The 15,231-nt window shown below is 44.6% G+C and overlaps 1 protein-coding gene across 2 annotated transcripts in view; it reads left to right on the plus strand.

Annotated features, from left to right (window-relative positions):
* Positions 1 to 15,231, plus strand: part of PLXDC1 (plexin domain containing 1) — a 96,843-nt gene that overhangs the window by 22,625 nt on the left and 58,987 nt on the right. For both annotated transcript variants that reach the window (XM_084808295.1, XM_084808296.1), the window contains exon 2: positions 9,386 to 9,549. In XM_084808295.1, the coding sequence (XP_084664421.1) occupies positions 9,386 to 9,549 (164 nt within the window). The remainder of the gene's footprint in view (positions 1 to 9,385; positions 9,550 to 15,231) is intronic.

The raw sequence follows: 15,231 nt of genomic DNA on the forward strand, positions 1-15,231 counted from the left end.
GCACTTATTTCACATGCCAGTAAGGTAATGCTCAAGATCTTGCAAGGTAGACTCCAGCAATTCATGGAACGAGAATTGCCAGATGTACAAGCTGGGTTTAGAAAAGGCAGAGGAACTAGAGACCAAATTGCCACTATCCGCTGGATACTGGAGAAAGCCAGGGAGTTTCAGAAAAACATCTATTTCTGTTTTATTGACTATTCTAAAGCCTTTGACTGTGTGGATCATAACAAATTGTGGCAAGTTCTTGGTGGGATGGGGATACCAAGTCATCTTGTCTGCCTCCTGAGGAATCTGTATAACGACCAAGTAGCAACGGTAAGAACAGACCACGGAACAACGGACTGGTTTAAGATTGGGAAAGGAGTACGGCAGGGTTGTATACTGTCACCCTACCTATTCAACCTGTACGCAGAACACATCAAGCGATGTGCTGGGCTTGATGAAGCCAAGGCTGGAGTTAAAATCGCTGGAAGAAACATTAACAATCTCAGATATGCAGATGATACCACTTTGATGGCTGAAAGTGAGGAGGAGCTGAGGAACCTTATGACGAAGGAGAAAGAAGAAAGTGCAAAAGCTGGGTTGCAGTTCAACCTCAAAAAAAACAAGATTATGGCAACCAGCTTGATAGATAACCGGCAAATAGAGGGAGAAAATGTGGAGGCAGTGACAGACTTTGTCTTTCTAGGCGCAAAGATTACTGCAGATGCTAACTGCAGCCAGGAAATCAGAAGACATTTACTTCTTGGGAGGAGAGCAATGACAAATCTTGATAAAATAGTTAAGAGCAGAGACATCACACTGACAACAAAGGTCCGCATAGTTAAAGCAATGGTATTCCCCATAGTAACCTATGGCTGTGAGAGCTGGACCATAAGGAAGGCTGAGCAAAGGAAGATAGATGCTTTTGAACTGTGGTGTTGGAGGAGAATTCTGAGAGTGCCTTGGACTGCAAGAAGATCAAACCAGTCCATACTCCAGGAAATAAAGCCAGACTGCTCACTTGAGGGAAGGATATTAAAGGCAAAACTGAAGTATTTTGGCCACATCATGAGAAGACAGGATACCTTGGAGAAGATGCTGATGCTAGGGAAAGTGGAAGACAAAAGGAAGAGGGGCTGCCCATGGGCAAGATGGATGGATGATATTCTTGAGGTGACAGACTCGACCTTGGGGGAGCTGGGGGTGGCGACGGCCGACAGGAAGCTCTGGCATGGGCTGGTCCATGAAGTCATGAAGAGTCGGAAGCGACTGAACGAATAAACAACAACGAAGTGGGTATGCCAGGTCCCAAGCCTATCTGGAAGTTATTATACCTTTTAGCCTGGAAATCTTAACCCTCTAAAATTTAGGGCCTAAACCAAGACCTATAGGGGTTGGCTATGGTGATTCACTAAGGTACACTCTCATTTATTAATATTAATTACAGTGCCCCAGTGCTAAGCCTGCTCAGGTAGATATAAACAGTAATCAGGAGTCCTGGCTGAAATTAAGTTCTGCTTTCTGAAAGAGTCCCAGAAAGGGTATGTTATACTTTGAGTATCTTACTCTGTAGTGCCAGGGTGTTGAACCTCTTTCTGCCAGTGGACCAGATTCAATTTTGGAGAAGCATAATTAGAAAAGGAATTGAGAATAAAACTACCAATATCATACTACCCCTATACAAATCTATGGTGTGACCACACTTGGAATACTGTGTACAGTTCTGGTCACCACACCTAAAATATATATATTGTAGAGCTGGAAAAAATGCAGACAAGGGCAGCTAAAATGATCAAAGGCTGGAGTATCTCCCTTATGAGAGAAGGTTATAACAGCTAGGATTGTTCAGCTTGGAAAAAAGGAGGGTAAGGGGAGACATGACAGAGGTCTACAAAATTATGCATGGTGTGGAGAATATGGATAGAGAGACATTTTTCTCCCTCTCTCAAAATACTAGGACCTGGGGTTATCCCATGAAGCTGATTGGTGGAGATTCAGGACAGATAAAAGGAAGGACTTCTTCACCCAGAGCATAGTTAAACTATGGAACTTGCTACCACAGGATGTAGTGATGGCCACCAACTTGGATGGCTTTAAAAGGGGACTGGACAAATTCCTGGAGGAAAAGGCTATCGATGGTTACTAGTCTTGATGGCTATGTGCTAACTCCAGTACCATAGGCAGTGAGCCTATGTACAGCAGTTGCTGGGGAACATGGGTGGGTGGGTGCTGTTGCACTTATACCCTGCTTGTGGGTTTCCCATGGGCAGCTGACTGGCCACTGTGTGAACAGAATACTGAACTAGATGGATCCTTCACCTGATCCAGCAAGGCTCTTCTCATGTTCTTAAGCTCTCGGGAGCCACATTCTAGTGGTGGGTGAGGCTGAAGGCAAAACTGGGCATGGCCAAAGGGGGAAAAATGTGGGAGCAAAAATACAAAAAAAAACCCACCTTAATTTAACTTAAAGGTCTTACTGCCGGTAGCTAAGCCTTAGGAGAGGCATTTCAACCTTTTAGAAGAGTGGTGGGGAAACATGCAGAAGCTGGGAAACCACCAATCAGCAGTCGAAACAAAAGGGGTAGCGCCAGGAAAAGGGGTTGTGGCCAACTGGGGATCCCTGGAGGGCCAGATTGGGAGCCCAGGCAGGCTGTATTTGGCCAGTGGGCCTCAGTTTCGACGCCCCTTCTGTAGTGTATTTCACTTAACGATTAACCCAGCCCTGTTCAAAACTCAGTCACCGTCTTTATCTGCCTCTTTGTGATTATCAAGTGTTGTCAAAAAACCCAACGCATGTGGCGTAGTGGTTAAAGTGTCTTCGTCAAGGATTAGAGACACTTGGGTTCAAATTTCCATTGAGCTATAAAGCTTATGAGGTAACCATGGGCCAGTTGCTATCTCTTAGGGATGTTTAGGGTGTGTGTGTGTGTGTGTGTGTGTGTCAGGGGGGAGCGGGGATAAAAGGGTGTGTGTGCACCAGTGGACGCCAATGCCAATGGGGTGCTGAATCCGCTCCGAGTTTCAGTCAGAACTCTACAGGAGCTATCCAAGGTGCTCTTTTAGATTTCTGACTGAAACCCGGAGCAGATTCACCGTCCCACTGACATCGGAGACACTAGCCTCCACTGGCGTGCACCTGCGTGCACCTGCAAAACCATATAAGTTGCTCTGAGCTCCCTGGAGCCAGGGCAGGATATAAACAGAAAAAAAATAAATAAACAGAAAACAATATGATCCTAATGTTCTATTGGAAGTTTTTTTTATTATTTATAGGAATCTCTGATATAGATTTATTTTTTGCAGTTGTGTGTGTATGTGTGTCTGGGGAGCTGTGTGTGTTACCTCCAGTGAGGCCAAGCAATTTGTAATCCACTTACCATAATCCCTGTTTAAACTTTCCTGCTACTTTGCTCTCAAACTCATGGAGTTAACATCAAATTGGGCACTTGAACACAGAGTTAACATCAAATTGGGCACTCAAACATGTGCATGAAAACATATTCATTGTATGTTGTTTTGGAAACCCGCACCTGAATCAGAGAACTGGGAAACTCAAACATTGAGGCACTTCTGGTTCTTTTTTTACATTTCTTGGCTTGGTAAAATCCAGTATCAGTTCAGGCATCCTGTGCTTTTTAAGACCAGTAAGCCCACTCCAATCCTGGTCTACAAATGTCAATTTCCCTTGCATCACAACTGTCTATTTTCCCTCCGCAAAAAAAAAAAAAGTGTCCAGAGCACTTTTCCATCACCACCACACCAGAGTTTGCCACACTACATCAGTGGAAAACATCTGGATTCTCAGGCTACTCCTGCAAGCCACAGGCTAAATGCATGCTTTTGTGCGGGAAGCAAGGCTGCAATGAAATATATATGGATGGCATGGCCGTCCTTATATTGGAAGCAGTGGTTCCGGAAAGGAGGCCAAGAATAACATGTGGTAGTTGTGTGACTATGGTTCATTCCTTATTTCCAGTAGGGAGATAAGGTTGAATTTTGAGCAAGGCAGTTGAACTTTCTGATTCAAATTAGAGTACCACAGGAATCTGTCTGGCACAAAGATGAAACAGGTGGTGTGCGCATTATGTTTTAAGTCAGCTTGCAAGACTTTATAACTTTTTAAAAATCCTTTCTCCAAGGGGCTTAGGGTCTCATGATGACAATGGATCTCTCCCCCTTTTTTGTCATCATGACAACCCTGTGAGGTAGGCTAGGCCAAGAGAGCGTGACTGGTTTATGGCCACCAGTGTGCTTCATGGCTGAATGGAAAATTGAACCCAGGTCTCCCCGGTCCTAGTCTGACACGCTAAGCACTACATTGCACTACCCTGGCTTTCTCAGTGATTATTATCTCACTGTCATTCATGAGTTTCAGCTCCCCCCCCCCCAATACATGGACAGGAAATGCAAACAAGGGCGGGAAATGCAAGACCCTGCTGTAGAATTTAGCTCAACTTTGCTAGGGTGGCTGTGTGCCTTACTTTACAGAAGACAGTCTTCTATTTGAAGGTGTGTTCTATTGGAAGGGCTCTCCAAGTCCAGTTTAAAGATAAAGACCCATCAGAAGGGAGAGCTGGGCCTTGAAGTTGTCATCAACAACACCTGGACAGCAGACTGAGCAAAGCGCACAGGTTACCTGGTCTGTCTTCCCCATGATGGCAAGATGTATTGCAAGCAGGGTCAGCCCTGGTTAGCACTTGGATGGCAGACCACCTGGGAATGAGGCTTCCTGCATTGAGCAGGAGGTTGGACTCAAATAATAGAATCATAGAATCATAGGGTTGGAAGGAGTCTACAAGACCATTGAGTCCAACTCCCTGCTCGGTGCAGGAAGCCTCATTCCCAGGCAATGTCCCATCCAAGTACTAACCAGGGCTGACCCTGCGTAGCTTCTGAGATCAGATGAGATCAGGCACATCCAGCCCTTTGTTTAATGATCTTGTAGGCCCCTTCCAACCCTATGGTTCTATGATTCCTATTTATATGATAGTCATTATTTCTAAATTTGCATCTATATCTATAAATTAGGATGTGCACATGTTATGCAAATCAGGTGGTACCCATGTGGCCACCCTATTTGTCACTTTCCCTCTGCCCACCCTTTACTTCTTTGGATCTTGCCTTTTCCTGAAGGTGGGGAGAGAAGAGGAGAAAAGGCTGAACCCTAGTTCAGTGTGCCTATTAATAGATCAAATTTATTTAATTAATTAATTACATTTCTATAACACCCAATAACTGAAGCTCTCTGGGCGGTTCACCACAAATATAGCATAGGTGGCCAACTTGGCCCCCCAACTTCTAGTGTGGCCCCCAGCACCCCTGTGCCGCCAGCAAAACCCCCCAGCTCATTGCTACTGAATTTCGGCAGCGAACCGCAACTGGGGCTTAAAAGGGGTCACATTTCGCTTGTTTTAAAGCAAAATTTTCCCCTTTTCAGCTTCTGTTGCAGTTAGCAGCCAAAATTCAGCAGCAAAGCACTGTTTTTATTTTATTTTTTTGCCTCTGCTGCACTGCCAAATGGTGGTGGTGTGGTAGAAGCAGTACAGCCCCCATGGGAGCCTGGGGGGTGGGTGGCACAAGGCTCCTGAAGCCACTCAGGTTGCCCACCCTTGAAACACAGCCTTCCCCAACCTGGTGCCTTCCAGATGTGTTATACTATGAATCCCATCACCCCCAGCCAGCACAGCAGAGGCACTTCTTGCTTGCTTTATTGTTTTGCGTGTTCTAGAAATGAGCCTTGGCACTGAAAACACGTTTCAGGCTCAGATTTATCACTCTGTGTGTATTTGTGTGTGTGTGTGTGTGTGTGTGTGTTTTATGCCAATAGAAATAGTCAAAACTCTGTACCAAGAAAAGCCTCATCTTAGAAATTATTGTTTTTGCCATGAATTATCTATGCAACACCTTTAGTAAACAATGAGGTTTACAACAACTAATTATCATTATTTTTGAAACACTTGGAAAGCACTTAATAGTTTCGATTGGATTTGCCTTTCCAGTAACCTGCATAGGTAGGCCACTATTATTCCCATTTTATAGATGAGCAATTGAGCCCGAGATGGAATTGCCTAAGTAAAGCACCGCAGTGAAGCAGAGGAGGACAAAACCACACTCCCAGCTAACTGATGACCTTAGAAAGCATTTTACAAATGCCCATAAAAGATGAATGTGTATAAGTGGCAAATATATATTTCCATTGCATATACGTTTGCTAGAGAGTCAAGATTCAGTATGCCTGTCCCCTCTCCCCCTGCCCCCGCCAGCCCACAAAGGTTATGAACTTGTGCTCCCTTTTCTAAACTCACCTGTATTTTCTGCTCAGCCCTCAAACCCAGCACTGACTTTTGTGTTCCACAGGGGAATGTGCTGAAATTTTTTGCATACAGCCTGATGCTGCATACAAGTAAAGAATTCCAACCCGGGCATTACAGGAGGGCTACAGTAGGTCAAGTAGGATCTGCAGCTCTGTGCCAGCCAGCTAGCTAAGCCCTCCTCCACAACACTCCATTCCATCCATCCCATTCCCTCTCCCATGTGGCTTCCAGTCCCACCCCCCCACTGACCCCGGCCAGTCCTAGGATAAATAGCACCCTGGGTGAGGAGTACCTTTGGTGCCCCTGCCCCCGGTCGGCTTTGCAGGGCCACCCAGAGGATTTGTGGGATCTGGTGCAGGTGTGATGTCCATCGAGAATGTCATTGCTCAAACCCTTGATCTCTTGGCCACTGTGCTACAGTTTGCACAACCCAAAGTTCGAAAAGCCACATTCTCAGCAGTGGCAGTGCACTATGCAACACAGCAGGACTACTACAGGTTTTTATATTATACTTTTTTGTTTTGTAGCAGTTCCTATCTTTTTGTAAGCAAACCTTATTTTAGAATATCCATTATTTTTATCTTTAAAAATAATAAAGACAAGTTATAAATAAAAAAGGTATCCAGCTGACCTCTTCCAGCTTACGCCTTATTTTATTAGTAGTAGTAGTATTTATATAGCACTTACAGTGTTCACAGTATTTGAAGTGCTGAGTGCTCGGTAATGTTGCCTCAAAGTAAAGCTGTGTTCCACTGATTTTTACCTAGCCCAAATTACATCAGAGTGGAAACTGAAAAAGAAACGTACTTTAAAGTGAATTGAAGGAAGATAATTTTTGTAGTTAGCACCCAAACAACCTGTAGAACCTTGAAAGAAAGATTACAGACCTTTGTTTTTGCCACCCTAGCTCACAGCAGACAGTACATTAAAAAAATACAGCCACTGAGCTCAGCTTGGCACCCCCCTCAACTCAGCTTGGTGCCCCCTTCAGCTCAGCTTTTCACCCCTTTCAGCTCAGCCTGGCGTCCCCTCAGCTCAGCTTGGCGCCCCCCTCAGCTCAGCACCCCTGGTGACCGCCCAGCTCACTCACCCCAGGCCAGCCCTGCCTCTGCCTCCTGAATCTGTCAGCAGACCATGGCCACTGAGTATGCTCAGCTCCCATTGGGCTGTTTGGAAGCCTTTGGGAAATTTTCCCTAAAGATTTGTTTATCCTTCTGCAAACCTTGGGCTCCTCCATGCTAGATAACTCCCCTCTTGTGTGTGGATGGTGCTGTTTTGGCTAGATAAGGATTGGCACACGTGCACGCACGCACACCCGTGTGCACGCACACACACACGCACAATCTTTTTAAGGTCCCTGAAGCCAAAGCAGGAGGGAGCCAGAGTGATGCAGCCCCAAGCCATCCACAGGATTAGACTCATTCATATCCCTTATTCTGCTCTGTTTCCACTTCCAGGCACAATTCAAATTGCTGGTTACGACCTATAAAGCCCTGTACAGTTTGAGACCAGACTACCTGAAACAACACCTTTGCCCAAGGAAGCCTGCCCAGGTTTTAAGATCTTGATGAGAGACCCTTCTCTCGGTACCACTGCCATCAGAGGCATGTTTGTTGTGGATGTGAGAGAGGGCCTTCTTGGTGGTGGCTCCAAGGCTCTGGAACTCCCTGCCAAGGGAGACTGGGTTGGCCCCCTGTGGTTAGCAAGCAAACACGTTTGTATTCAGGCAGACCTTTAGCATATAAACTGATATATTGCTAAAGGGGGTTTTAATTGGTTGGTGCTGTTTATTTCTTTATTCTTCTGTTTTTCATTGTGTTTTCGGGGCACAATCCTATCGGGATGGCCGTAAGCCTCCAAATGTAAACTTACGGCCCTCCAATGAAGAGTGGGAGGAGTGGCGGAGGCGATCTCCTCCTGTTCTGCATTTTGGCTAGCTGGGCTTTTTCACCTGTCTAGCTGGAGCTGTGTGGAGTGGGAGGGAAGGAGACTGGGGAGGCCTGGGGACATGGTGTAAGATGGCCTCCCCAGTCTCCTCTCCTTCCCGCCCACCGGCACTTTCTCTGCTCTCTGACATCGCCTTTGCAACCTCAGAGAGGCAGCTGGTGGGGTTGTCTCCATGCCAGGTATGAGGGGAAAGGGAGCTCAGATACCTATATCTGAGGTCAGAGCAGTGTCTCTGACCTCAGATCCAGGAATCCAAATTATCCTATCAGCCCCCCAGACTTTGGGAGCCATAGGATTGCTTCCTCCATATATTTGTTTTGATGTTTTGTCTTAATTAAGATTTTGTTAATCTGGATTTTTTTTAATTAATCTTTTAGTGTGATTTTTTTACAAAATAATACAAACTGAAAATATTACAAAACCTAAAAAAAGAATGAAATAAAAATACGACATGTTAAAAAATCCTCAGTTTCTAATATTACAATATTCGAGAGAAAAAAAGGGAAAAAATAGGTTACACATAAACTTCAGTAAAAGCAGACCAAATATCCGCATATAAGTTCATTTGCAAGTTATGCCTATATACCACTCTTTCAAATGTTGCTAGTGTTGTTAAGTCTTCAGTCCATTGCATTACAGGCGGTGAGCTTTTATCCTTCCATATCGTAGTATCAGTGTTTTAGCAACCAAAAGGGCGTGAAAAATAGTTACACTGACCATGTGTTACATTCCAAGAAGCAGGTAAGTAGTTTAAAAGAACATTTACATCAGTAAAAATTAAAGAGCTTTCCAATACAACTTTTATCTGTACAATAGCTTCCTCCCAAAAGGAGGCAGCCATTGGGCATTTCCAAAACATATGAATAAAAGAAGCATTGACTGCATTACACCTCCAACAATTAGCCGAATTTGACAAGCCTTTACTAAAAAGACGTTGTGGCTGGATTTTATTGGATTTTATTGTTAGCCACCTTGAGTGCCTTTTTTGTCCGAAAGGCGGAATAGAAATTAATTAAATAAACGCAGATAAATATTGCTTTTGTATAAGATGATGATGATAAAACAGCATTACAGAAGATCACCTCAGAGGGCCTTCCTATAGTAGGAAATATTTCCTACTTTTAATTATCTCCTGACAGGTTGGACCCAGGGACATGCTTCCGTGGTAGGGGTGGAACATCAGTCCTGGGAGCGGAAGGCACGGGAAACCTCACCAGAAGACAAGAGGACCCGGATCAGCCAGGATCTCGTTGGAAGGAGCTTGGCTATTGACACTCTGACAGACAATGAAACACAGATTGTGGTGAGTGTTACAGAAGAAACGTTTCACAACCTTGGATTGTTTTGTTTGGACAGGAAGCTACCTGACTCAAGTACGCATTGCTTTCTTTCTAAAGCCACATGCAGTTTATGTAGGACAGTTCTGACTCCTGGAGTGGTGTCACTCCCCCCCCCCCCCACCTAGCTGTCCTCTGCCTCTCCATTTTCTGTTTACGTTCTTAACATTGCTCAGTGGCAAGGAGATGGAGCCAGTGGTGCAAAAGATGACTGCTCTTTTTCACTAGCAAAGGGCACTTTTCTTTACCCCTACATGCACAAGACTGTCCTGTGTCCTTATTTTTGGCACTGCAGTGCTAAACAACACAAGGGAGTGTTTGTAGAAAAAGCTGTGTGGTGCTGCCGTGGAGAGAAGTGCAGGCCTTGTGCAGTTGTGTTGGTGCTGTCAGGGTAAGACTTTGGGGGGGAGGTCTAGGGCCCCATTCACCAGAATGAACAGGAAGGAACCCAAATGCAGCAGGACTGGCTTTGGAAGTAAGCAAAGTAATACATATTTCCAGCTAAAGGGGGAGGCTGCGTAAGGCCATTAAATCTAGAATCTAAAATTACTTCACTGCACCACTGACTGGACCTGAATTTTCCTTACATTTCCCCCTGATGGGCAGCCCTGCAAGACCACATCTTCACTTTCTAAGGGTGCAATCCTATGCATGTTTAGACAGAAGAAAGTCCTACAACTCCCAGCATGCCCCAGCCAGCATAGTATAAGTAGGTGGGGCATGCTGGGAGTTGTAGGACTTTCTTCTGTCTAAACTTGCATAGGAGTGCGCCCTAAGTAAATTATGCCAAACACCCCCCTCTTTTCCAATATAAGCCCACAAAATAAGGTTGTGTCCAGACCTGGATTCTTGTCACATTTCATTTCATATCATTTGGCATTGGCTTCTGTTCTCCCAGTACTAAGGGATGAAGTAGATGAAATGGTAGAGGGCTTTTTAAAAATTAAAAACAAACAGCCACACAAGGGAAGGTGATTTAATTGGGACTGTGGTGCTAGAGGAGGGGGCCAGTGGGGTGTAGAGCGCTAGACAAAGTTCAGGAAGATCTGGATTCAAATCCCTGCTCACTAGATGACCTCAGGTTAATCACCATGTGTCTGCCAAACCTACCTTGTGGGTTGTTGTGAGAACTTTTGGATTTCACTAGCTGCCCAGAGAACGTTATGCTGAAGGGCAAGGTGAACATTGTTGAAATAAATGAATTCAACCCTTTTCTCCAGTGCCATTTTTTGATGCAAATAACCTGAGGGAGCCATTTGCCCCTTTACTGAAAACTGATGGGTGGGAAGGATTAAAAAGAGGGAGAGAGAATGGGAGGTGGGGGATGGAGTTAACTCTTGACCCCAACGGTTTTTTTATTATGAAACTTTAAAGGGTTGATAAAAAAAGGATAAGGAAAAACTCCTTTATGATTGTTGCAGCTAGAGTAGTATATGCAAAGCGTTGGAAATCTAATGAAATGCCAGGAATTAGAGAGTGATACATTAAATTATGGGATTATGCAGTTTTAAATACATTAACTGGTTTATTGGAACTAGTTAGGGAGGGAGGTCTTGTGCTAAGTTTGAGCAACAATGGAAGTGGTTTAAACAGTTTTGGAATAGTCAACAAATTATAATGATTGGTAACCCATTTTTGTTGATATAAGGAAGAGGAAATGTTGACACAAGTTGACAGTTTAGTATGTTGCTGTTCGTGTTCCTTTTCCCTTCTGGAAAATTAAATTTTAAAATCAATTTTAAAAATGTATTTAAAAATGAATAGTGAGTGAGAGCGAGAAAGAAGATCAGATCAGACTTCTGCAGTGTCCAGTGTAACTTGGCCCACATCTTTGCTTGTGTTCCAGTACAAATGAGCTTCCTCTGCCTGAATTGCAATTTGGGGTTGAAATTCTCTCCCTCCTTGAAAATAACATTGACTATACAACTCCCATTGGTGAGGTGCCTATGGTGAATGGGTCACAGGTATAAGGGCACAAAGTAAGCTTTAAAAAAAGAGACACTCCTCCTGTAATGAAGGAGGACAAGGTAATGTCTGAGAAAGGGCAAGCCCTTTATCCAATCCAGTTGTTGAAGGTTGATATGCCCCTTTAATGTGTCATGAAGCATGTGAGAAGTGGATGGCCTAAGAAGGTGTTTGATTGTAGAGGGAGAATTCTGTGACTGGTGCAGATCAATGGCACATTGTCTATGCGCTTTGGAATCCAAGCGTAAGCTGCGTCTAAGATGAAAGGGGGAGTGAATTTTAATTAATTAAAATCAATAGAGAGGAAAAATGCATCACACACTTTGTCGGTGTGGTGCCAGCAGCTATAGCTGCAAAGTTTTGCACACTTCAGCTGTGGACAGGTAGTGCAGAATTTAGAAGCCTACTTGCAGCCGCTCACTTCATTTCAAGGCATTACTGCTTGTTGCTGGGGGGTGGGGGTAGAGAGATTTGGGGCCTTATGTGAGAAATCTATGTGCAGTATGCATCTGTAGAGAGGGGAAGGAATTGCCAACTTTTCTGCCAGCCCCTGCAGCTGTGCCTTTTTTTGCCATTACATAATTTTTTACTTTGTTTATCTGCAGCTGTGTCTTTAATAGTGGCTTGATCAGCAGAAATTTGCACATGGAACATTCTTATCATGGATATCAAAGTGATCCTCAAATTGAGGTGCTAATTCCTACAGTTCAAGTCGCTGATAAAAGCTCAGCCACAGAAGACACTTGAAAAGTTGGCGACCCTAGAAGAGAACTCGTCTAACCTGAGACACTGTCCCAAAGCAGAACACCTGATAGCATTTTGTAGGTGTCCTATACTTTAAGACACCTGCAATAAAATATTTGCTGGGCTTTTCCCCCTTAAAAACTGCCAGGAACAGATTCTGTAGCGTTCCTGGGCAGCTCATCCTCATAGCTGGACTCCTCTTTGAATTAAGGCATTTTTTCCTAATATTTAAACAAAATCAACTGTCCTATAGCTTAATCAGATTGGAAGCCAGAAGAAAGGTAGAAGGAGAGAATTTATGCTGGAGGCAGAGGCGGTGGCAGCCCCGGAGGCTTTGACTAGTGCAGGAGTGAGACATCAGGGAAGGCATCATGCCAGCATCTTCCAAATGGGCACAGCCAACTGGAACGGGGCTGCCTTCCAAAATTCAGCAACGGGTGGTTTTGACTAAAGAGCTGATGGGTGTCTCCCCAGAGTGTGGCAGGAAGGGAGGAGGATGTCTGTGCTGCAAAAGATGGGGGTCATTTGCAAGCTCATGGGTGTAGCATTGGTAAAGCCCTGATTATAGCTTCTTTGTGGAAAACTGGGGCCTATTATTACTAAATTTGGCTCTTGCATTGCCCTCACAGATCTCCCCCCAACACACACACACACACACACACACACACACACACTTTTGCGTCTTCTCCGATCTCTGCTTTGTAGATCTTCACCTTTTGGATTGATCTGGGCTATCTGTAATCACAGTATGCAATTTACACATATTTATTGTACAAGCCAAAGGCCATGGCAAAAGGAGTATCACATAAAAAAAATACAAATAAGTGGGAAATAAACAAAAAATACAATACATTGTGGACCCTACACCCCAGGTTTCTCCAACATACCAACAAAGTTTTCTCTGGTAATCACCATATAGCAAAATGGAAAACTGGTTTTGGGAAGGATCTGCCTTAGATTTCTGGATTGTCATTTTCGTGGTGCCCCAGGAGCCAAGCAAATATCGAACCATTTTGCAATGCTCATCCATCCCCTGCACATCTCCCACTCCCACTGCCGATATTACATCTTTTGTGTACATGCTGATGATTAGCCTAGCAGAGGTGAATGCTTGTAAAACAAAGGAGCAGGAAGGTTTTAAGCAGGAGCTGTTTTCATGGAATTACACATAATCTGTATTACTTTGCTCAGAATGAAAAGGGTGTTCTTTGCTGGGTCGACTTAATGTGGAATACAACCTTTTGTCTTCTGCAGAATTCTTCATCACATCTGATGAAGGGCTGCTGTGTGGATGCTGAAAGCTTGCATGCTCCTACATTAACTTAACCTTCTCCAATGAAAGGTTCTTTTAACCTACTTCATAGTGCCTGTCTTTTGACAGACATAGCAGCAACCCCACCCTGCAATCTCCCACATTTGCTAGAGGATTCAGGTTAAACAAGGCCTCAGAGAAAAAAAGGCAGTGAAAAATGTCTGCAAGATAACATAACTAGACTGTAAAGTTCTACCTCATTTTTCATGCTTCCTTCCTCATGTTCCCCCCCCCCTTTCCCCTCCCCTGTGCTTGTTTTCTTTCTCTCCTCTTAATTCCTGCTGTAACGAAATCAAGGTGGCGGATTGGGACATAGTAATGATCCAGCAATGAGGTCATGATGGAGCACATGCCGAAGTGTGAAAGCTGCCAAGTCCACCCATCCCCGGCATTTGCTGTTTTCGTTTGTTTTCCCCCACACTTACTTTATTGAGAACACATTTGGAAGCTCCTAGCCTGTGTACGCGCAAAGGAGAAACTCAGGCCAACATGGGTGATGATGGTCCAAGAAGTACCCCTTTGATATCTCAGACATGCTTCTGGGCCCACACACACCCTTCAGGAAATCTTGGTTCTGAACATACCATCCTGACATACCCCCAGGCTTCCTTTGGGCTGAGGCTCCCACAGAATCTGCTTTCTCTGCCAGGGCTCATGTTTGAAGATTAGAGTGCCTGAGCATGTGCAGAGTACATTTCCTGCAAGAGTGACCGAGGGTAGCTGTCTGTAGGAGCCCTCTGCCAGAGGGTCCTCTAGGGCGGTTGGATAGGAGGTGCAGTGTCCATCTTCAAGCTGAGCTTACATCTCAGAGACCCCCTGCCAGTACTAAAACTACTGGTTTGAAGGATCAGAGGGGAGTAGGGTTTGGAGGAAAAACTAGCATGGTGATTCCTGGCCTGGGAGAAAATTCCCTGGGGAGTGTGCTAATTGTGGCATCCGAGGACTATAAAGAGCTTGTAGCAATGACTTGTAGTAATGACTGGGGTAACTAGAAAGAAAGTGGAATTCTGCTGAGCGCTGCTGGTGGATTCCACTCGGTGCAAATGAATTTCTTCAAGAAGCAGAGTACAGCCACAGCAAAAGAAAAAAAAAAGATGAGGGAAGCCTGACACATCTGCTCTCTGTGATCCATTGATCTTCTCAGCAGGGCTTCCAGGTCAACAATGAGGTCCAAGGCTTTTCATTTAGGAAGCATTGCAAATCCCCAGGCTGCAGAAAGGCAATTAATTGTTCAGGCTGTTCTTTTTCCTAGCCAACTTACTTGCCTTCTAGTCTTGTTGACAAATCCAATTTCTTCCTTTTTTTAAAGGGGGAACACTGGATCAAGACCTCTGAGTTAACAGCCTTGTCTTGAAGCACTGGGGGGTGGGATGGGGGAGAAATTCTGAATTAACACCCATTCCTGACAACATCGGAAATTTGGCCCACCAACCCGCTTAAAACAGAAGCCAAACCATATATGGAAGACCTAATCCTGCCTTTAGCATGACTGCTGTGAAATCCACATGATTTTTTGGTGGCATTCCAAGACCGATTTGGCCAGAATAAAGCTTCATGTGAGCCAGGAAGAAATTAGAATATCTGTGTAATGTCGTCAGAAGGGGTCATGGTGATCAAGGGTGCAAGT

Source organism: Heloderma suspectum, chromosome 6 (assembly GCF_057233095.1).
Source record: "Heloderma suspectum isolate Gila_16-S chromosome 6, 16-S_ref, whole genome shotgun sequence".
NCBI classification, from domain to species: Eukaryota; Metazoa; Chordata; class Lepidosauria; order Squamata; family Helodermatidae; genus Heloderma; species Heloderma suspectum.